Raw genomic sequence first — 22,306 nt, 5'->3', positions numbered from 1 at the left:
TTTCTATTTGGTCAGTTTTTAGACAATTTAACAGTTTTGTGTAAGGCAGCATCAACATTGATTTTATTTTGATGAAAGGTGTTTATCACATTTGTGGCATCATGTGAGTGATGGATTATTTTAGATCCTTTGAATAAATAAATCTTTTATTTTATTTATTTTTGAACACTTTAAGAATGTTTTAGCTCTTATGTCTGAATACAATTTCTTTAAAATTTCTATTTAACCATAAATAGCTTTCCATGGTATTCAAGACATAATTAAATGCTCTGTTACATACTGACCCTTATAATTACTTAGGATCTATTAAACAAAGTGCATGCAGATATTAAAATTGCATAAATTGTTTCACAATAAAGTGTTATTTCATCAATTCAGTGTTTGAGAAAAAGGTCGGTCATAGATAACCTGGGCTAGATTTTATTTCCTAAGGAAATAATCAGACACGTGTACAAAGGTGTTTGTCACAATACGGTTTCCAACAGCAGAAAAGACCATACAGGACAGGTGACGGCTGACTGGTGGAGGTGAACCGAGCGCACCTGTACTCTCAGAGCGTTTCGAGATTCAGAGTCCGACGTCACTATTCGCGTTGCCATGGAAACCTCTCGCTGTGGCTCTGCAGGGAAGGCGCAGACGGAAAAGCAGCTGCTGCGGCGCGAGCGCGTGGGAAGTAGCCGCAGGAAGCGCGCAAGGAGGGCGCGCGGTTGTCGGCTCCCTCCCGGGCTTCCCCCTTAGCTAACCCGGATCTTCAGGTTTCTCTGTGTAATTAAGGCTCGCCATCCCGGGCGGGAAGGAGGACGGAGGGCGGGGGCCGTTCCGGAAGCCCCGGGGGTGCGGGGGAGCACGTGGCTGCGGGGCGCTGGCTCAGGAGCGCCCCTCCTCCTCCTCCTCCTCCCCTCCCGGACCTGGGGGTGTTCCCGGGAGGCCCTGGGCACGTGGGGGCCCCTCCCGGGGCACAGTTTAAAGGGCCGCGGCGCCCTATCCCGGGGGCTCCGCAGACCCAGCGTCCGACGCCCGAGGTTCCCGGCGTCGAGGGGTCCGCGGGGCGCTCGCGATGGTGCTGAGCGGGGCCCTGTGCTTCCGGTGAGTGCCGAGCCCGGGCCGCGCCGCCCGCAGCCCGCCCGGGGACTGTCCCCGCCTATCCCCGCGCAGCCCCGGACCCCGCCCGCGAGCCTGGACCCCCGCTGGTCCCCGAGCCCCGGGCCCCGCCCCCGCCCTCCAAGGGGCCCCAGGAGCCGGCACCCTGGTCCCGTGCCGTGGGAAGTCCCGTGCAAGACCCACAGGGCGCCCTGGTGAGCGGGGCCTTTGTGAAGGGGGCACTCGTTTAATCACACTTGGGCCGCGGGGCTCCCGCGTAGCCCCAGGCAGGCCCCCGCCCCTCCCGGGACGAAGGGAAACCAGTTGGGTCATGGGTGGGGAACGCGAGAAGTAAAACGAAGGGATTCTAAATTGGAGGAAATTTCTCACTTGGGAGCGAGTCCACGTCTTGAGGTTTCAGTAGTAACTGAAGATTCTGATTTTCCCGGGCGCAGCGCTGGCGGCTCAGCCGCGGCCGGCCCAGACTGGGGGTGGTGGTGGCGGAGCCCGCGGGGACCCGGCCCTGACGCCCAGCCCCGCGCGTCGCAGGGAGGCCGGGTGGGGGTTGCCCGCCACGGGTGTGACCCGCACCCCGGTTTCAGAATGAAGGACGCGGCCCTCAAGGTGCTCTACGTGCGTGACAACCAGCTTCTAGCCGGGGGCCCGCTCACAGGCAAGGTCATCAAAGGTGGGTGCCGCGGGGGTGCAGCGCGGGCGGGGGCGAGGACGGCGCGAAGGCTGGGCGCGAGGATGGGGCGGGCCCTCTCCCCTGCTCCGCCCACCGAGAGCCCCCGCGGGTAGAAGGGACCGCAAACCCAGGTTCCTCGACGGAAGGCGCGGGGAAGGCGGCGGCCCCGGGGCGTGCGGCGGGGGGACACGCAGGAACGCGGGAGGCGCCCCTTCTTCCGGCGGGGTCTCAGCCAGGCCCCTGTCCCCAGGCGAGGAGATCAGCGTGGTGCCGAATCGCTCGCTGGACGCCCAGCTCTCCCCAGTCATTCTGGGCGTCCAGGGCGGCAGTCGGTGCCTGTCCTGCGGGCCGGGCCAGGAGCCCGCCCTGAGCCTGGAGGTGAGTCCGGCGGGAGGCGGGAGGCGGGAGGCGGGCGGCGGGCGGAGCGGACCTCGGGCTCCCGGCGAGTGGTGACGGCAGCCCTGGCGCCCTCTCCCGCAGCCCGTGCACATCATGGAGCTGTACCACGGCGCCCGGGAGCCCGCGCGCTTCACCTTCTACCGCAGGGCCTCGGGCTTTACGTCCAGCTTCGAGTCGGCCGCCTGCCCCGGCTGGTTCCTGTCCACGGCGCCCGAGGCCGACCAGCCCGTCAGACTGTCCCGGTCGCCCGAGCACGGTGGCTGGGACGCCCCCATCACCGACTTCTACTTGGAGCAGTGTGACTAGTGGGCGACGCGGGGGGTGGGGTGGGGGTGCCCTGGAGACCCCCTCCTGCCCCTCCTGGTGCCCAGTCTGGGTAAATTCCTCTGAGATTTGGGGTCAGGCCCTGCTTTCCCTTGCTGGACGGCCTCTTGGGAAAGCACATGCGATAAACTGGGGTTTACCAAAGGATTTCTGGGGGTCGATGAGGGCAGTGGCCGCGGACCCCACAAGCCTGACCGCAGAGGCCCCCCTCTGAGCAGGAAGAGCTCGGGCCTTGGCACAGCCCCCACCCCTTCCTCTTTCCTTTTTCCCTCCGAGGGTCTATGCATAGCTTTGTTTTTTGCCACAGCTGCAGTAGTAGTGCCCCCCCCACCCGCTCCCAGTCGTATCAAGTCACTTCCTCTCATTGCATTGTCCCACTTCAGTTCTCTAAGGCTCAGTAGTGCACATTTTAACACTATAGCTTTGTATTTCATTTAAAACAATATACTTTCACCCCCTCCCGTCTGAACAAACTTGTTGCTCTGGGGCTTGGATGAGGGGAAGCAGGCTGCTCCTGACCCCTCATCCCTGGCCCCCTTTCTCTTCTCTTCCCTACTGGTTTTGGCGGAGAGGAGATGGAGGGATAAAGCCCCTGGCCTGTGAGCAGCCGCCCTGGAGACCCCTTCGGGTTGGCGGTCGCTTTCCCCGCCCTCAGCTCCTTGGGGACTAGAGTGTCCACCTTCCCCCAGGCCACCTCCCGGCCTCCCTCCCTTGTGCATCAGGCCATGGCAGCCCCCAGCAGGCGAGCGCGGTCCTATTGCCCCCACGTCCCCTGGACCTGCTTCTGAATGCACTTTCTGTACCTGGTGGACTTGGGGCACTTCAGGGCACTGCCAGCTCCTCCACCCGCCCAGCTGGCTGCTCCTCTAAGCCATCTTGCCTTGGTGTGCTCCATTCCATCCTTTCACCTGCAGCACAGAATCCATTCCTTCCTCCTAGTTCTGCTCCATCTCATGCTCTTTCATTTCTGCAGAGGGGATGCCAGTCTTTGTCCTCTAGCTCTGGGTTGGGTGGGGGCGGTGTCAGAGGGGATGTGGGTGGGGGAGGCAGAGGGACCCTGGGGGTCAGAGGGACCCTAGGGTGTTGGGCTATCAGGGGGACCCTGAGGTGGGGGGGTGTCAGAGGGGACCTGGGTGGGGGTGGCAGATGGACCTTAGGGGTCAGAGGGACCCTAGGGTGGTGGAGTATCAGAGGGACCCTGAGGTGGGGTTGTCAGATGGACCCTGGGGTGGGTGGGTGTCAGAGGGGACCTTGGGGAGGGGGGTGTAAGGGACTCTGGGGTGGGGGGTGTCAGAGGGGACCGTGAGGTGGGGGTGTCAGAGCGACCCTGGGGCAGAGGAGTATTAGAGGCAACCCTGAGGTGGGGGGTGTTAGAGGGGACCCTGGGGTGCAGGGATGTCAGAGGGAACTGTTCAATCTCAGGAGACTGAAAATAAGCAGGGCATGTCATACTTTTCTGAAACCTGAAATACAGTTAAAACCTAAGGTCTTGGGTTTTATTCACATTGAAGGATGCTTATGGCACATTAAATGTGAAGAGCAGGTTATAAAGGAATGTATCTTTTAATTCCGTTTTAGTTAAAAGAAAAACCAAAACATCTACCCTAAATAAAGACATCCTAAAAAAAGAAAAGTGACATGGAAGGTCCATCACTTCCTGACTTTAAAGCTTATTATAAAGCCACAGTGTTCAGAACAGCATGGCACTGGCACTAATATAGAAGTATTGATCAGTGGTATCAAATCAAGATGGCAGAGAGAGACCACCAAATCTGTGGTTAATTGGTCTTCAATAAGGCCCCCACATCCACTGAACTGGGGCAAAACAGTCTTTTTAATGACTGGGCAGGGAGAACTGGATTTCAGTAGCTAGAGGAATGAAAGAGGACCCCTATCTTACACCCTATACAAAAACTAATTCAAAATGGGTTAAGGACCTAAAATAAAGAGCCAGTACCATAAAATAAAACAAAATGCACAGAAACATATTCAAGACCTAGTAATAGGAAGTAACTTCTTAAACTTTGCACCCAAAGGACAAGTAGTGAAAAGAAAAATAAATGGGAACTCCTTAAGATCAAGAGCCTCTGGGCCTCAAAGGACTTTGCCAAAAAGGTGAAGAGGTAGCCAACCCAATAGGCGAAAGTATTTGGAAATCATGTATCAGAAAAATATTTCATATCCTATGTATATAAAGAAATCATGTAACTCAACAACGAAAGAACAAACAACCCAATTATGAAATGGGCTAAAAATATGAATAAGCATTTTTCTGAAGAGCAAATACAGATGGCTCAAAAGCACATGAAGAGGGTGGGCCACAGTGGCTCATCAGGCAAGAATGCTTGCCTGCCACGCCAGAGGACCTGGGTTCGATTCCAGGAGCCTGCCCATGTTAAAAAAAAAAAAAAAAAAAAAGCACATGAAGAGATGCTCATTTTCACTGGCTATAAGGGAAATGCAGATCAAGACTACAATGAGATGCCACCTCACACCTATAAGAATGGCTGCTATTAAGCAATCAGGGAGCTATAATTGTTGGGGAAGATGCAGAAAAACTGGGACACTTATGCACTGCTGGTGGGAATGTACAATGGTGCAACCACTAGGGAAGAATGTTTGTGGTTCTGTAGGAAACTAAATATCGAGCTGCCCTATGACCCAGCAATAGCACTGTTTGGTGTATACCCAGAAGAGTTGAAAACAGTGATGAAACAGATATTTGCACACCAATGTTCATGGTTCACAATTGCCAAAAGCGAGAAACAGTCCAAGTGTCCATCAACAGATGAATGGATTAGCAAAATGTGGTATATACATATGATGGAATATTATGCAGCAGTTAGATGAGATGACATCCTGAAACGTAACAGCATAGATAAACATGAGGACATAACGCCGAGTGAAATAAGTCAGTCACAAAAGGACAAGTACTGCATGATTTCTCTATTATGACTGGTAAAGATAATCTCAGAGTTTACACTGTAAATGCAGCAGACCTAGAGGTACACAGAAGCTAGAGATGGGGGAAGGACTGCCCAATGAGGTTGAACCTAAATGCAAAGGAATGGATAGAAGTGATCGGAGCTAATTAGTGAGGTTGTAAGTAGCACTGCCATATGGAAGGTGAATATGATTGAAACGGGAATGTATAGTGCCATGCATCCCAGTGATTAAATGCGAGCATAAATAAGTTCTGTCATGAACTATTTCAATGGTTTGATAGTGGACAAGAGTCAATAGTAGAGGGCATGGGGGGAAATCTAAAAATGCATGCTATGGCCAAGCGTTGACAGGAAGACACCAACAGTGCCATAGCACAGGGGCACTAACTCGGGGAAGCAGGGAGGGAGAGATGATATGGGGTCGTTTTGATTTGATAGTTGGTGACGCTGTGTCTGCCAGTTCCTTGTCATTATGGACCAATAAAAACTGTCTAAAATTGAGAGTGCTGCTGATGGTGCAACCAAGCGAGGACACCATGAGACATGGTCAGTTTAGTTGGACATTATCCGTGATGCCCAGCCCCTGGAGGGAGCCGAAGGGTACAGTGACCGAGAAGCAGACTGGTGAACACTGCTACATTTATGTGATGGACCAGTGTGCAGCTACAAGAAGGAGGGATGTCAAGAGGCACAGAACAAATTGCATAAACCTTGGGGACAATGTGTTGTGCAAAATAAGCCAGAAATAAAAGAACAAACATGCTAAGGTCTCTCTCAGAAAATACCTAGGAGAAAATGGGAGCCACTTGCAGCAACCACATTTGGTGTGAAGCTGTGGATGTATTTCTGGATGCTGATACACTGAGCTAAATATGTGTCAGCCGGTGTTTCCCTGGAACCTAGAATAACTGTAACATCTGAGACCCAGCAAAAGAGTCCTGCAGCCCTGAAAGCTTGCATGGCTAATGCAATAACAGTTAAAGAAACTAAGAAAGAGATCAGGCCTCGATGAGGGCAGCACAAAGGTAATCTGGCTGGCTCTACTGGAGGTGAGAATGCTGGGTGAAAGGTGCAGTGCTGGTACTTAGAGCTTCAGCTGCTGTATGAGGTCAAAGCAGAGCAGTTTATTATGTCTAGACCCTAAATCTCCTGTAACACAAAGTCGAAATCAACCTGTCTGGATAGCTCATTTAAACAGCCCAAACTCCTGGAGTCCACAGGACAAGGCCTTGTAATTCTGTACAACTTAATGTAATACCAGATCCATCCCAGCCTATGGGGGGCTGATAATTAAAAAGTACTGGTAGACATCAGCCTTACCACAGCGACAGAGGTAAATAACGGAGGGCAGGACAAGAGTTAAGAGAAGGTTTGGATTTCCTATTTGTCAAGGGTGTGTTTATTGGTTCTCTTTCTCTTGGGGACAATGAAATTATCTAAAATTGAGAATGTTGATGGACTGTGGTCTTTGGGCCTTCTACATGATGCCTGATGAATGCAGGTGGCTGAAGGATGCACTGATGGAGAAGTAGATTGGCAAACGATGGTGTATACTTATGAACGAAGGTTGTGCTGCTACAAAAAGGAACAAAGTCGTGAGGCATGCAACGATGTGAATGAACATGTGGGACATTTGGTGAGACAAAATAAGCCAGAAACAAAACAAGAATGGTATGGTCACCTTTAGAAAATGCTTATAAGAAAACAGGGGCCTAGATTATAAGCTTTTAAAGCAGACACATTAAGTCTGGGGTGGTGATTATTATTTCTGGATTTGGAGAAGCTGTTTTATATCTATAACCTGATATTTAGAGATAAGAATGAAGCTGATCAGGTTGGGGTTAAAGTAATTCAGTACATAGGGGTAAGGAAGACAGTGTCCATATTTTAGAACCACACATATTCTTAGAGACCAATGGAAGAAAGGTTTATTTGGTCTGAAACTGAAATTTTCTGTAGTGCGTAATCTAATTCAACCTATCTGTTTAGCTCATTTGAACAACTGAAACAAAGGGAGCCCAGAATAAGAAAGAGGTCCTTTAATTCTGCATAGGTTATTGTAATGCCTGGAAACATCCTAGATTATATTAAGCAGATAATCAAAAAGTATTGGCAAAGTCCCCTGAGGGACAGGAGAAAAAGTATGGAACTATTAAACTTTACCACCAGGGAAACCCCTGATACTGTGTCAAACCTTAGGGACACCCAAATCAATAGGCCAAGCCCTCTATCATGAGGCTTACTCTCATGAAGCTTATGTAGGTAGCAGAGAAGCTTAGACTACCTATGGGCATGCCTAAGAGTTCTTTCTGGAGGACCTCTGTTATTGCTCAGATGTGGCCTCAGTCTCTCTAAGCCCAACTCCGCAAGTGAAATCCTTGCCCTCCCTGCTATATGGTACATGACATCCAGGGGTGAAAGTCTCCCTGGCGATGTGGGAGATGACTTCCAGGGATGAATCCAGACCTGGCACCGTGGGATCAACAATTCCATCCTGACCAAAAGGGGAAAAAGAACTGTAATTAATAAAGTATCAGTGGCAGAGAGAGTTCAGATAGAGTCGAGAGGCTACTGTGGAGGTTGCTCTTACACAAGCTTCAGGTAGACCTTGCTACCTACCATAACCTGCCAACCCCCAACCAGGACCATTCCAGTCAATCCTAAAGAACACCTAGGGCAATATATAAGATTCCACAAGGGTTCCAGGCACTAGAGTAATTTTCCAGAAACCTACACCCTCCAGATGAGTCCCTGGTCCAGATAGGTCCTGAAACCTAGCCCAGCCTCTCCAGAACATCAGATAGTTCCATCTACCTACCCCACATTAGTGACAGACCCTTCCAATATGAAACGTTTAGAATTGCCATAGCCCAAACACCCCTAAAGAGAGGTATGGAAAGATCAGAGGTGATGGTGGAGTTAGAGAAGACAGAATTTAACGAATGATTATGAATGGTGAATCATTACACTGATACCCCTTTTAGTCTCCAGTATTTTAGAGGAGCTAGAAGTAAAAACCTAAGATTATGAATTGTAACCCATGTCAATGTCTGAAATATATTCTACGCTAATTGTGCTGGTGTGCTTTGAAATTTATAGCTTTTTTGTATATATATTTTTCACAAGAAAAGAAGGAAAAAAAGTTGATTGTGATGATAAAAAAAACTTTAAGCCCTCTAACCTATATTCTGGAGCAGCTAGAAGAAAAAATCTGAGAGGAGCGTATTGTAGCCCAGACAGTAACCACTTGTTGAAGAGTGCTTTGAAAACTATCGCTTTTCTATTTCTTTGCTTTGTGTATATGTTATACTATACAATAAAAAGTTAACAATTAAAAAAAAAGTACTGGTAGAGTCCCTTGAGGGTCTGAAGGGAAAACAAATATATGTATGGAATGCTCCCATCTGGGAAATCCCAGGACCTTCTCAACCACTTGGGCGCTCAAGAAAATAGGCCAAGCCCTGGATTTTGAAGCTTGCCCTTATGAAACTTGTTTCTATAGCGGAGAAGCTGAGTCTATCCACAATGAGGAGTAAGGGTTGCTTCCAGGAAGCCTCTTTGTTGCTCAGATGTGGCCTCTCTCTAAGCTCAACTCTGCAAGGACAGTCGCTGCCCTTCCCTACGTGGGACATGACACCCAGGGGTGACAGTCTCCTTGGCAATGTGGGGCATGGTTCCCAGGGATGAGTCTAGTCTTGGCACCCTGGGATCGACAATGCCTGCCTGACCAAAAGGGGGGAAAAAACTGTAATAAAATAAGGTATCGGTGGCCAAGAGAGAACAAATAGCGTCGAAAGGCTGTTCTGAGGCTGCTCTTATGCCAGCTTCAGTTACACAGTGCTAATTGCCAGGGTTTGCTAAACCCCAACCAGCATCACTCCTGGTGACTTTTCAGAACACCTGGGGCTCTAAGACTCTATAAAGGTTTCAGGCACCAGGTTTGCCTTCCTGGAACCTATAATTCCTGGAGGGTTCTTAGGTCAGATAAATCCTGAAACCCAGAGGGACCAGCCTCTCCAGGACTATCAATCACATCCCCCTCTCCTTTAGTGGGGACAACCCTTCTCAACATGAAAAAGTCAGAACAGGCATTGCCCAAAGATACCTACAGACTGGGAGAAAAATTAAAGGAGGAGGTATAGCAGAGAAATTGAGATTTAACAAATGAGTGTGGCTGCTGAATCACTTTTAAAATATTCTTTCCGGTCTGGTATTTGGGAGCAGCTAGAAGGAAAAACTAGAAATGGTGGAGGGGTTGCCCATGACAAACTCTGGGACCTGTTTTCTGACTACTTTTGAAGTGTGCTTTGAAAGTTATTGCTTTTTTCTTTCTTTGCTTTATATATTTAAATATATATATATTACAATAAAAAAAATTTAAAAATCAAAACCACCTATCCATGTCTCCTGCATAAAAGAACTCCCGGAAGTGTGCATTCCACCATTGGCAGCGTCAGGTGGTGTGTTAGAAGGTATTAGAAGTGATTTTCCTTTTCATGGATCTGTGTTTTCTAACTTTTCTACAGTGAGGATGGATTTCTCACGCAGTAGTAAAAGCAAGCAGCGTGGGCGTGAGGCTGCCCTGAGTGGAGAGCAGCCGCGTGGGGCCCTCTCACGCGGGAGAGGGACGCAGGGGCTGCGTGGCGCAAGGCTTTTCCGGGGACCGAGGAGCCACGGCAGCCCTGGGAGCTGGGCCCAGACGTCCACACGCCCTGACTCCTCAGCAGCACGGAGGACCCCAAGCCCACACCCCAGAGCCCCAAACTCAGAAGCCACAGGAGGCCAGGAGCTGCTACCTTTTCAGGTGTTGCAGTAATAGGTACTCAATGCAGGGAAAGGGTGAAAAAGTCATCTATTTTTATTACATTTTTCTCCAACGTTTGTTTTCCTTCTGAGAGTGGTCAACTGCCCTCTTACTTCCAAATATTCTCCTTCAGAGCCAGTCATGTGAAGTTTGTTGAGGGTCCTCCCTCCCGTGGGGTTTAGATCTTGCCTTGGCGGTACCTGGGCAGCGGGCAGCGCAGCTCAGGTCGGGGTCTCTCAAGTCCACTGCACAGGCTCGGGCCCCAGGCTGTGCTTCCGCAGACCCGGCCATTGTCTGTCTGAAGCCTGGACTTGGTCTCAGGCTGTTCCCTCTGCTTTGGCCCTTTGCCCAGCCTCTCTGTCTGGAGAAATTGCTCATCTTGGGAGACCCCGTCAGGGTGCCACCTCCGAGGGGGAGTGTTTGCTGAGTTGAGCTGCGTGGTCATCTGCTCTGTCCACTCTCGTGTCAGAGTAAGTTGACTTAGAGTCTGCAGTCCCTGGTGGCAGCATTTTGTTTCCAAGCACCAGGTATAGTCAATAACTGGAACCCAGTGAGAAAAGAATGTGGAAACAATTTCTTCACCCAGAATATTCTCTCTTTCTCCTCCACCCATCTGAACGGGCCCACCCTTCAGGGAGGAGCTCCGATTCCACCTCATGATTGAAGCTTTCTCTGGTTTCCTTCCCATCCATGGGGTGGTGGGATTCAAAAGGCTTCATCAGGGATGAGCTGATGACAGTCAGTAGAAAGAGGAGGGATGGAGAATGCGGTAGGAGGGGACCTTGGCAACATAACTGTTCGTGTGAAAAAGACCCAGTGGTTTTAGATTTCTGCACTGACAGTAGAGCCAGGCTGGGCCTCGGTTTGCCAAGGGGCAGTGCCCGTGACACACAGGTGTTGTGCAGCTGTAGACACAACAGAGGGTCAGTGGTGTGTCCTGAGTAGCAGAGAGGCTGCCGAGCCAAGCTCACAGGAGAGGAGGCTGAGATGCGGAGGGCCTTTATCCCGAAGAAGCTACACACTGGAAGCCCCCTCGGAGCCCCTGAAGGTCTGCCGAGAATTTACATGCTCCGGGACTCTAGAAGCACAACTAGGACCCGCGGGTAGAGATTACAAAGATATGCTTTTCCTGTGCAACCAATACTTAACCACAAGACCGTAAGCCCTGCGACCTAGGGAGGTCATGAAGCCCCTGGATCCAGCGGTGTGGAAGCAGAGCCTGATGGGCCTTTGCTCGGGGACACCACACACAGGCTTCCGCAGGTCGGGGGAAATGATCGTGCTGTCTAAGGCCCCTTTGAATCCTAGAATTTTTTACCCAAGGAGCTTCTGTACCATTTATTTTCTCTAATATGTCCTTGTCCCAAGGCTCAGATAGTCTGATCTTCTTAATTATCTTTTCATGTGTTTATGACTCGTTCCCCAGCTGGACTATAAAACTATTTATAGGAGGACCAGGTGTTGTCTGTCTGCCACAGCAATGCAAATGCTCAGTAAACCCTAAGTGTCTGGTATAACACCCCAGGCTTTGGCCCTTCCCACAGCTGGGTGAGAGATGAAAAATGATCAACGACCTTAAAAAGCAGAAATTGGCTCTGATCTCTGGTACCATCTTTTCTTATCTCTCACTCTGCAGGTATCTGCATCTTGGACTGGTCCCTCCTACCTGCTCATGGAGCCCTTCAGAGGGCTTTGCACATGCCTTGAGAGGGGAAATTACAACAAGCAGTCAGCCCTGGAGAATGCTACCCTCAACTTTTCTGCCTCTTATGAATGGATGGATGGGTGAATGGATGGAGGATGGAGGGATGGATGGAGGATGGAGGAATGGATGAAGGATAGAGGGATGGAGGGAGGATGGAGAGCTGGAGGGAGGATGGAGGAAGGATGGAGAGATGGATGGAGGATGGAGGGCTGGATGAAGGATGGAGGGATGGAGGGAGGATGGAGAGATGGAGGAATGGATGGAGGAAGGAGGGATGGATGGAGGGATGGATGGAGGAAGGAGGAATGGATGGAGGGGTGGATGGAGGAAGGAGGGATGGGTGGAGGGATGGATGGTGGATGGAGGATGGAGGGATGGATGGGGGATGGAAGAATGGATGGAGGATGGAGGGATGAATGGCTGGCTGGCTGGAATGGATGAAAGGGTGGGGGGTTGAAGGATGGAGGGATGGATGATGGTGAATGGAGGGAGGGGTAGAGGGTTGGTTGGATGGACGGAAGATGTAAGGAGGATGGATGGATAGAGGATGGATGGAGGATGGAGGGAGGGTTGGAGGGTCTGAGTTGAGTAATGCCGATTAGCAGTCTGGGTGTTCTGCTAACTAGGTCTAGGTGCTTGTGCTTACCAGTCCAGGGCAAATGGTGCTTGCCCAGTGCCAGAGGAGATCTAAGGTCAATCTCCCTTGCAGCTGGGTTTCTTTAGAAGTTCTGCCTCAAAAGCAGAGACACCCTGCTCATCTTTGCAAACAGGACCACACTCACCAGGCTCTCCAGCCCCACTCTCACCCCTCCTCTCTGGCTGCAACTTGGCTCCAGGGGTCAGAAGCTATTCTAACTTCAGGCTCCTGAGACACACACTTGTCTCCTCCATTTCTGCAAACCTAGGAAATGCCTGAAAGTTTCTTGGCAGACCAGAGAGGTGACCTGGAGACACCTGGCCCCCTCACTGTTTATGTGGCTGCTCAAAACACCAATAAGAGTGTCAATTACAGTAGCCACAGGACAGCGAACCAGCCCTGGCCCCTGCCTGGCTTTATGGATAGCTACCTGTCCTTCAGCAAATACCCATTAATGTTCCCACCTCTTCATCATCCGGACCACGCTGAAGACATTGTGAACTCCTGGGCTCTTCTTCCCCATCCTGGAGCCAATGACAGAGGCTGCCGCAGGCCGGCCTCATCCTGACCTGTGCTATAAACACAGGCGGGCGCCCGGCGAGGCCAGTCGGAGGCTCCAGGCACCGGGCGCTGCAGGTTAGTGAAGGCAGGGGGTGCTCGCTCTGTCATTCTCACTCTTCTCCCTCTGTCAATGTTTCTGAAATGATAACTCCTTTTCTGTCCTCCCAGCAAGCTCTCTAGAAAGTCAGGTACCTCCTCTGTGGAACATGGTGGCACAGTAAATAATCTAGGGGTCAATGAAGGGATTTGAAGAAAAGGTGTAAGTTTAGTCAAATAAAGATGTAAAAACATTTATAAACACCATTTTTAGAAATTAGTTCCAGGAGAAGTCATCTAGGCCAGTGGTCGCCCAGTGGATGGATGGAAGATGTCAGGAGGATGGATGGATAGAGGATGGATGGAGGATGGAGGGAGGGTTGGAGGGTCTGAGTTGAGTAATGCTGATTAGCAGTCTGGGTGTTCTGCTAACTCTAGGTGCTTGTGCTTACCAGTCCAGGGCAAATGGTGTTTGCCCAGTGCCAGAGGAGATCTAAGGTCAATCTCCCTTGCAGCTGGGTTTCTTGGTGGAGCTTGGGGCGCCTTAGTTATGCCTGCTTCAGTGGACAAGGAAAATACAGGTGGGCAGCTTCCGGGCACTGCCATCCTTGGCTTCAGCTGAAGCAGGTCTCCTTTCCCGTGTGGTGTTTCGTGTCTGTGAAATCTCATTGTGAAACTAAGAAGTTCTGAAAAGTGTTGGTCTCGTGCACCTCTCATTCCGTGGATCCCAGCCGGTGATGGGACGCACAGGGACGAGACGCGGTTTGTCACCCGAGCCTCCTGTCTGTCTCTCACCTGGTTAGTCTCGGTGCGTGTCCGTGGGGGGATGCCCGCCAGCTGCCAGCCGCTGCACAAATTCTCCGCAGCTCCTACAAGGAAGCAAACGTCTTTATGTAGAGCGATAAACACCGCAGCAAAATGTTATAAAGTAGGGCTGCAGAATAAGGGGAAGCTTCATTGAACTCTGAGTCATGGAGGCAAAGACATTTTGACTATAAAGAAACTTAATAGCTATGAAATCTAATCCCATGACTTTAAAGGTGCTGGAACTGAGGATGGAGGTTGGGACAAAACACCATGTCCCTGAGATGTTACCTTAAGATAATTAATTTGCTGGAACTGGATATGATGCCGTGTCCAGGGGCCTCAGTGCCAACGATCTGGGTGGCTTTTGAGGCAGGACAAGTGTGATAAGCCAGGGACAAGCCAAGAGAGGAGGCATGTGGGCGGGACATGGTTTAGTGCCAGCTAAGGTTGTACAGGTAACTCAGGGCTGGGCAGTGGCGACAGGGACCGCGATGCTCACAGCAGCCGGGGACAGCGCAGCGGCTCCCAAGGGTGTGAGCAGAGGCGTGAGCCCCAGAACCGGGGCCAGGGTGTCGGAGCTGGTCCCCGAGGCCTGGGGGGGGGGGGGGGTGGTGCGCAGGGGAGGCGGCCGAGGGAGGGTCCCAACAGGGGAGGGGGTCCCACACCAGGACCCCGGGCTCCCCATGGACCGCGCCAGGGCCCGGAATGCTTTAGGACAGCCTGGGGCTCTGCCCTGGCCGGGACAGCGGCCCATCAGCCCCAGGGGAGCAGCGGGAAGTCCTGGCTGCACTGTGAGAGCGGCTCCGGCTTGCCCAGCTGCCCCCGCGCAGGCAGTGAAACTGACACTTTAAGGAATTAAAACTTCCTTTACCTTACAAAGAACATGGTCATCATAAGAAATTTTTCACAGATGTTAAAATGAAATAAGGTCACTTGTAACCCCGCCGGCTACAAACAGCTGCTGTGACAATGTTTTTCAAAGGCTGCACATGTTATTTCTGTTTCTTTGTTCCATCAGCGTATGGATGGGGTTAAATGGAATAAGGATGAATACAGAACTTATTGCCTGCTTCTCTCACTTAATCTACTTGGAAAGATTTAGTTCATAAAATGTTCTGCAATATCATTTATTTACTGAATTTTCATAATTTTAACCAATTTCCTATCATGGAACATTTAGATGATTTCTAACTGCCCTCTTGTAAACATGATGCAGTGAAGAGCTTTATAGCTAACTAAACATTTGGGCAGCTGGTGGGTGTTCCTCAGAATAAGGACAACACATAAAATCGCAGGATCAGGGTTTACCCAGTGCTTCAGGCTTTCAGGGTGCGTCACTCACGCCCACCAGACGCACACCGACCCGCACGCTCGCCAGTGCCCGTCGTCCTCCCCTTTACCCTCGCGCCTCCAGGCTGGCGGACGGGGTCACCGGCCGAGGCGCAGGCGCAGTGCAGCGCTCCCAGGCCTGGCTCTACTAGGGCGGCAGGGCCGGAAGTCCTGCCCGCAGGCCAGGGGCCGCCTGCCCCTCCTGCCTGGCTTCCAGACGTCCCTCAGGGCCACTGTCCTCCCCTCTGAGAAGTGCCTCGTTCCCTCCTTCCTTTTCCTCCTCAGTGTTTTTTCCTTTTCTCTCCAGTGCTCCATGAGAAGTACATCTACGTGGCCAACCTCACCCCTCGCCACCCTGGCATGTCCTTGTCTGGGCTGTCCTCTAACTCCCTCTGTCTGCTCTGGGCGCAAGACCGGCCTTTCTGAAGTGTGGGGACTTCAGCCTCAGGCTCAGGGATGGGCGATGTGACAAGAAGGGGCTGAGGGATGCTGTATGGTTATGTGGCGACACTGTCTTCAGTTTTGATGCTTCAACCTCAAAAACCCAAGTCCTTAGGCCTCAAGCCAGTCCTGCTGCCCATCTGGACGGAACGGGGTCGGGGAGTTGGATGGCCTCTCCTCGGCAGCTGCCCTCAGCGGGAAGCGGGAGTACCCTTGGCATTGGGCTGCCTTCCTGTCACCCTTGCCTGGGTTGGAGGAGCTGGGCAGGCTGGGGTGCGCCCTGGCCACGCTGTTTGGGGGAACCTGTTCTCGGTGTTCCCAGAGCTGGCACCTGGGCACACAGCTGCCCACTGGACGCGCTCCCCACCGGCCCCCAGTGAGGGAGAGGCAGAGCGGCCTGGGGCTGGTGGCCTGGGGGCCTGCTGGCTGCCGCCTGCGCCTTGCCCCACGTGGCCCGGTGGACCTCCCGCCCTGCGACTGGGACGGGGGGCCCGAGAGCTCACCCGCCCTCCCTCTCCTGCAGCCAGCCCCGCTGCCCCTCGGCAAGGACCAGTCACCCCTGCCTGCAGGATGTGTTCGCTCCCCATGGCAAGATACTACATGTAAGTCCCGCCGCGTGTCAGGGCCTGCGTGAAGTCTGGAGCCCGCAGATAAGTTAAATCATCCCCACGGGAGGATGGCTTTCCTTCCTGAGCACCTGCAGCCAGGCCTTGCCCCGTCTCCCCTGCTGGAAAGTCTGTGGAGACAGCCTTTCCAAGTCCCCTGCCAGGCCTGGAGGCTCGCTTCGGAGTGCACCAGGGCAGAGTCTGGGAGAAGGGGTAGGGTGGGGCTGCCTCTGTGCCCCCCCCGGCTGCTCTGGCTTGTGCCTCCCACTTTTGAGCCCTGTCTTCTCACTGCATTCTACAAAGTTGTGATTTGGTGAAAAGTGAAAATGAGACAAGACGGGCTCCGGGGTCTCCGGGAGGTTACAGCTTGGCTGGGAGGCAAGCTGCGTGTGCCTGGGGCGCACGGGACAGAGCAGATGTCGGCGTTGGGGGGGTCTGGTCTCCAGAAGGAGAGCTGCCGGCTTTCCCCGGCCACCTGGTGGTCAGCTTTGACGGGGTAGGCCCGTCGGCCTTGCATTTTTCTGTGCAGGTGGACACATGGTCTCCAGCCAAAAGTGCTGGAATCGGTTCGTGAGGGGGAGCACTTCCTGGGGGGCGTCCCGTGCGGGCAGGTGACACACTGCCAGGCCTGCACCCTGCTGGGGAAGTGTGTCCGCGTGACTTGAGTCTCCTCCCGGGGCCTCCCGCCTGGCTCCGGGGCTTAGCCCTGCCCCGCCCCCTGCACCTGGGTGCTGCACTGGCACGGAATACAGCAGTGTTTTCCTGTGTGCATTTTTCCTATAAAAGGTCGTTATGGTACCTGAAAAGCAAGCCAGATTCCACTATACATTCAATAAATTCCCTTACTGATGAGTATAAGTAGCCATGAAAAATTGAGGCAGGCCCAGAGAGCCTGGTCGAGACTCCCAGAGACCTGGGGAAGTTGCTCAGAGAGGGTGGAGAGGCTCGGAGGGCTGGGAGACCCCCAGACAGAAGGCGTCAGCTGCCCCACGCCCCAGGGCCCTCTGCCCTGCCTGGGGGAGGGGCAGCACCCCACTTCTCGTCTGGAGGAGGGAGGCCTCCCTAGGGCTCAGTCCGGCGACTTGGGGCAGGGTGGGGGCTTCAGGCCTGAGGGCTTAGCACCACCCTCATTCCAGAGTCAAGGATGCCGAACAGAAGGCGCTGTATGTGAGGGATGGCCAGCTGCTGGCGGGGGAGCCCAGCGCCAACCCCGGCTGCGCAGGTGAGCCCCGGCCCTGGGCGGCTGGATGTGCATGGGGAGGGGGGCAGCCAAGGGCCTCTCCAGGTGAGGACAGGGGGCCACGGCCCACCCCACAGCCCCTTCGGGAGCCTGGGCCTGACAGGAGCCCTTGCGGGTCCCTGCTCACCTGGAGCTCTGATCGGCCCCAGCTGCTGGCCCCTCCTGTGCCTCTGCAGAGAAGGTCTGCGTGCTCCCCAGCAGAGCCCTGGACCATGCCAAGTTTCCCGTCCTCCTCGGGGTCCAGGGGGATGCCGCTGCCTGGCATGCGTGGACATGGAGCAGGGGCCCGCCCTGCAGCTAGAGGTGAGGCTCCCCGCACCCCGGGCATCCTGGGCGTCCGCCTGCAGAGGGCAGCTCCCTCCCTGGCCACTGCTGACTGCCTCCCCCGCAGGATGTGAGCATTGAGGACCTGTACGGGATGGCCAGTAGGCCACATGCTTCACCTTTCTTCAGGCCAGCTCTGGCTCCGCCTTCCGGCTGGAGGCAGCCGCCCGGCCCAGCTGGTTCTTCTGCAGTCCGGCCTCACCCCACAGGCCAGTGCGGCTCGCCAAGGAGGCCAGCCCCGCGGCGCTCACCGAGTTCCACTTGGAGCAGACGCGGTAGGCCAGGCTGTGGTGCAGCTCTGCCTGGCCAAGGCCTTCCGCTCCAGGCGCACGTGGCCACCGGGTCCCCAGCTATCCTGGCTCCTCCCCTGGGATGGGCAGCGCGGGGGGAGGTGAGGGGTGGAGGACAGACTGGGCGGCGCGAGGCTGCAGCTGTGGCAGGGAGAGGGGCCGGGAACTGCATGTGCCCCGACACGCAGCTCAGGAGTGCAGCGGCCTGCCCAGGCCGACCAGGTAACGGTGGCCGGCGCTGGCCTGCGAGAGGCAGGAGAATAAATTGGCCTTGTCAAAGCCGCTATGTGTGCTGTGCTTCCAGCAGGGAGGGCCTTTGCAGGGGACGCTGTCCTGAAGGTCAGCCCCGGCTCTCGAGACATCCAGGACGCGGCCCATCCACCGGCAACGCCTGGCACTGCCCGCGATTTCGGTTCTAGGTCAAGTCTGGTGACCTATCAGGCACTTCCCGGTGACTCAGCCACGTAATTGACGGTCTGGACGTTCGCTGTTTGCCAGTCTGACGTGGGGGGAGCACGGAGCGGCGGCGCAGGGACAGCCGCCTGCGGGGGCCTCCACGAGCGGGACCCGAGGCTGTGAGGCGCTTCTGGAGGGCACGTCCTGGCTGCGCACAGGGCAGAGCGGATCCGCGCGCCCGAGGCGCAGGGCAGGCAGCGGGGTCGCGCACCCGAGGCGCAAGGCAGGCAGCCGGGTCGCGCATGGGCTATGGGCAGGCAGCGGGATCGCGCACCTGAGGCTCAGGTCAGGCAGCGGGATTAGTCGCCCGTGGCGCTGGGCAGGCAGCGGGGTCGCGCGCCCGTGGCGCTGGGCAGGCAGCGGAATCGCGTGCCCGAGGCGCAGGGCAGGGCCTCGCAACACAAGGGTGGAGAGGACTGCCCCGCGCGGCCCACCCCTCGGCTGCTCAGGCTCAAAGAAAAGTAAGGGCTTTCCAGCAGAGCAGGTGGGACGTGCTCTGTGGGGTGAGGGACCCTTGGGAAGGCGCCAGGAGGACGCTGCTGCTTGACTGGGTGACTGGGTGAGTCAGCACCCTGGCTTGTGGCTGAGGAGTTGCGAAAATTAAGGTGGAACTTGGGTGGGGCCTGGTTGTGAATCCAGGAGGCCCAGATGAGTCCCCGAGTATTCCAAGAAGGACTCGGATGGACTTTAGGCCTGAGTCTGACTTCAGCCCAGGGGGCACTGGGTCTTGCAGCCCTGCTGTGGGCAGCAGAGCTCCGGCCCGGCCCTGCTCTGCTCCCGTGTGCCGCGTCCACACGCCACCCAGGTGTGGCGGGCCTACCCCTGTGGGCTGTCTGTTAAAGTGAACACACCTTGAGCTTCTACTCTATGCCAGCTCTGCTAGTGCACAGGAAGCCAAGAGGACGCAGCAGTGTGACGACAGAGCCCTTCCCCTGGACAGCTCAGGGCACGGGCCTGCACACCCAGAAGTATTTGCCGTGCTTGACCAACTCCCAGGAATGGCCGGAAGATGCTTGGCTACACAGGGGCCTTAGACTTAAAGGAGACTCCGATAGAAGTAATTCTGGGCTGTCCAGGTCTCAGGGCTATGAGGAGTACCCCAAGGTTTGTACCGGCCTCTTCTCAGTAACCACACAAGCCTCACTCCACACCCAGCCAGCCCCACAGCTGTGATCGTGTGAATACCCAGGAAGGGGACCTCAGGTCCTGTCCACGCCCGAGGCACACCAGTAAATGGGCAGGAGAAGCTCAGTGTGGTAAAGAGATCTGGGAGGAGCAGGAAAGGGTCAGAAGCCTCGGGGGTCAGGTGGAGGGGGGTGGGCAGGCAGAGGGGCCAGCACCCAGGCCTGTGGGAAGCTCTGAGTGTGGTGGACTGTGTACTGAGTGCATGTGAGCTTCCCAGTGCCCAGATGTGCACACACGTGTGCTCTGTGTGCCCACAAGAAGCTCCAGACACAGGCAGGTGGGTTTATGTGGGGCTTTGCCTTATCCCAACAGGGTCTAAGTCTCTCCAGCTAGGACTCAGAACATGCTGACCCTTCCCGTTTTGCCCAAATTATCATCTTGCATCCGTCCAGCTGCCCAGACCCAGGAAAGACTGCTTCAAACCCGGATCCCAGACTCCAGGGGGCATAGCAGGTGTGGGAGCATTAAACCCAGACTTACAAAGGAAAAGGTAAAGACAAAGATAAATGTAATGGAAACCAGAATTTCTTGGCCATCATTCTGCTAACATAAATAGCCATTTCATAAATGAACGTAACAAAGTGGATGTAATGAAAATAGAAAAGTTACCATCTTGGCCCAAAGAACTGGCCTTCAGATCATGTGACGCGCTTCCATCCCGTGAGCTGGCCAGGCCTGGGGCAGGGGGCCTGCTGAGGCGTGAGGCAGAGCCAGGCGCACTTGAGCCCACGATGCCCCCGCGGTCTGGGAGATGAGTGATCTGCGATAACAAGACTCTCGGGTCTGCACAGCTGCTAGGACGTTCAGACATTCTTTGAACCTGAGTCTTGATTTCCCTGAAAACAGGGCTCATGACTTTTGTGGGGAGTAAATACATTTTGTCAATTAGCAAAGCACCTATTTAAAGGCTTCGTTCCTTATTGTCTTTGCTTAAACAATCACATTTTTCTTGTGTGACCACTTTCTTGTGCATATGCTGTCCCTTGGGGAGAAACAGAGCCACTTGCTTGGCATGGCACCTTCGCGCTTTACAAACTCTCCTTTAGAGCAGTTTGTAATTTAGAGTAAACTCTAAATTCTTACAATGTGTTTATCACTTGACTTTTCCCATGGGGTTATGCATTTGTGTAACTGAAAAGGGCCTGCTAGTGAGTCTACCCCGAAAGTATGTCCAACGCCAAAGCAAATTCCATAAAGTGCACAAAGTGCGCTAACTCCAGGTCAACAGGGCGGGGTCGCCTGGCCCTCTTGAGGCCGAGAGGCTGCGGCGCGCCCGCCCCGCTGCAGGTGGCGCCAGAGAGCCAGATCGGCTCAGGCTGTCCTGCCCGGACAGTCCCGGAGCCTGCTCCACGCGCCACCTGTCCCCATGCGTGGACCTCTCCCCAGCTCCGCCTGTCCCCACCCCCCGCCTCTCCCCACGGCCTGACCTCTCCCCACACCCTGACCTCTCCCCACCCCCGCCTCTCCCCACGCCCCGACCTCTCCCCACGCCCCGACCTCTCCCCGCACCCGACCTCTCCCCACACAGGTATGTACCCCCACGCCCCGACCTCTCCCCACGCCCCGACCTCTCCCCGCACCCGACCTCTCCCCACACAGGTATGTACCCCCACGCCCCGACCTCTCCCCACGCCCCGACCTCTCCCCGCACCCGACCTCTCCCCACACAGGTATGTACCCCCCCGCCCCGACCTCTCCCCACGCCCCGACCTCTCCCCGCACCCGACCTCTCCCCACACAGGTATGTACCCCCACGCCCCGACCTCTCCCCACGCCCCGACCTCTCCCCACGCCCCGACCTCTCCCCGCACCCGACCTCTCCCCACACAGGTATGTACCCCCACACCCTGACCTCTCCCCACCCCCGCCTCTCCCCACGCCCCGACCTCTCCCCGCACCCGACCTCTCCCCACACAGGTATGTACCCCCACGCCCCGACCTCTCCCCACGCCCCGACCTCTCCCCGCACCCGACCTCTCCCCACACAGGTATGTACCCCCACGCCCCGACCTCTCCCCACGCCCCGACCTCTCCCCGCACCCGACCTCTCCCCACCCCCGCCTCTCCCCGCACCCGACCTCTCCCCACACAGGTATGTACCCCTCCGCCCCTCCGCCCGAGCCGGGCCCACTTCTCCAGCTCTGTGAACTCTGCCTCTCCTTCCTCTGACTAGTTTCCTTGCTCCTGTTGACAAGGGAACGCAGCCCTGCTCTAGGACTCAGCCCACCCTGGGGAGTAGGTCAGGCCCCCCAAAGGTGCGCTAACCTTTGTGACCCTACTTGGAAACAGGGTTTGGACGGGTCAGGCGGTGATGGCCGGGGGCCTTGTCAGCAGCGTGTGAAGGAGAGGTTGGAGCGCTGCGCCCACAAGCCCGGGTCGGGAAGGTGTGGTAGGGGTGACGTGGGCTCGAGCCGGCCTGCCCATGCACTGAAGGGGCCCTCTGGTTGCTT

General features: G+C 54.8%; 2 protein-coding genes across 6 annotated transcripts; both read left to right on the top strand.

Moving 5' to 3' along the window:
• Positions 1–518: 518 nt before the first annotated feature.
• On the top strand, positions 519–12,026 carry LOC143660555 (interleukin-36 receptor antagonist protein-like). 5 transcript variants are annotated; one of them, XR_013164123.1, is made up of 5 exons: positions 776–1,086; positions 1,683–1,768; positions 2,019–2,146; positions 2,249–2,543; positions 11,877–12,026. XR_013164123.1 is itself a non-coding variant. In XM_077133688.1 (4 exons), the coding sequence occupies exons 2-4, from the start codon at positions 1,684–1,686 to the stop codon at positions 2,471–2,473; spliced, it is 438 nt and encodes a 145-aa protein (XP_076989803.1). In that variant the 5' UTR covers positions 519–755; position 1,683; the 3' UTR covers positions 2,474–4,124. The 5 variants fall into 5 exon arrangements, 4 of the variants coding, with proteins under 4 accessions (XP_076989803.1, XP_076989802.1, XP_076989801.1 ...); XM_077133688.1 differs by lacking the exons at positions 776–1,086; positions 11,877–12,026 and adding an exon at positions 519–755 and having other exon boundaries at positions 2,249–4,124; XM_077133687.1 differs by lacking the exons at positions 776–1,086; positions 11,877–12,026 and adding an exon at positions 522–765 and having other exon boundaries at positions 2,249–4,124.
• A 4,229-nt stretch (positions 12,027–16,255) lies between these two features.
• On the top strand, positions 16,256–18,671 carry IL1F10 (interleukin 1 family member 10). Its single transcript, XM_077135062.1, is given in 6 exon segments — positions 16,256–16,358; positions 17,498–17,583; positions 17,778–17,840; positions 17,843–17,904; positions 17,993–18,014; positions 18,017–18,671. Coding segments are annotated over 6 exon segments (453 nt in total). The 5' UTR covers positions 16,256–16,326; the 3' UTR covers positions 18,205–18,671.
• Positions 18,672–22,306: the final 3,635 nt, after the last annotated feature.

This window comes from Tamandua tetradactyla, chromosome 17, assembly GCF_023851605.1.
Source record: "Tamandua tetradactyla isolate mTamTet1 chromosome 17, mTamTet1.pri, whole genome shotgun sequence".
Lineage (NCBI taxonomy): Eukaryota > Metazoa > Chordata > Mammalia > Pilosa > Myrmecophagidae > Tamandua > Tamandua tetradactyla.
The sequence above is the reverse complement of the archived record's forward strand: the minus strand, read 5'-3'. Positions and strand labels throughout refer to the sequence as shown.

Coding starts and splice junctions, on each gene's coding strand:
- LOC143660555 (XM_077133686.1), top strand. CDS start 1,058: ATGGTGCTGAGCGGGGCCCTGTGCTTCCG. Junction 1,769..2,018: donor CACAGGCAAGGTCATCAAAG/GTGGGTGCCGCG, acceptor CCCTGTCCCCAG/GCGAGGAGATCAGCGTGGTG. Junction 2,147..2,248: donor AGCCCGCCCTGAGCCTGGAG/GTGAGTCCGGCG, acceptor CCTCTCCCGCAG/CCCGTGCACATCATGGAGCT.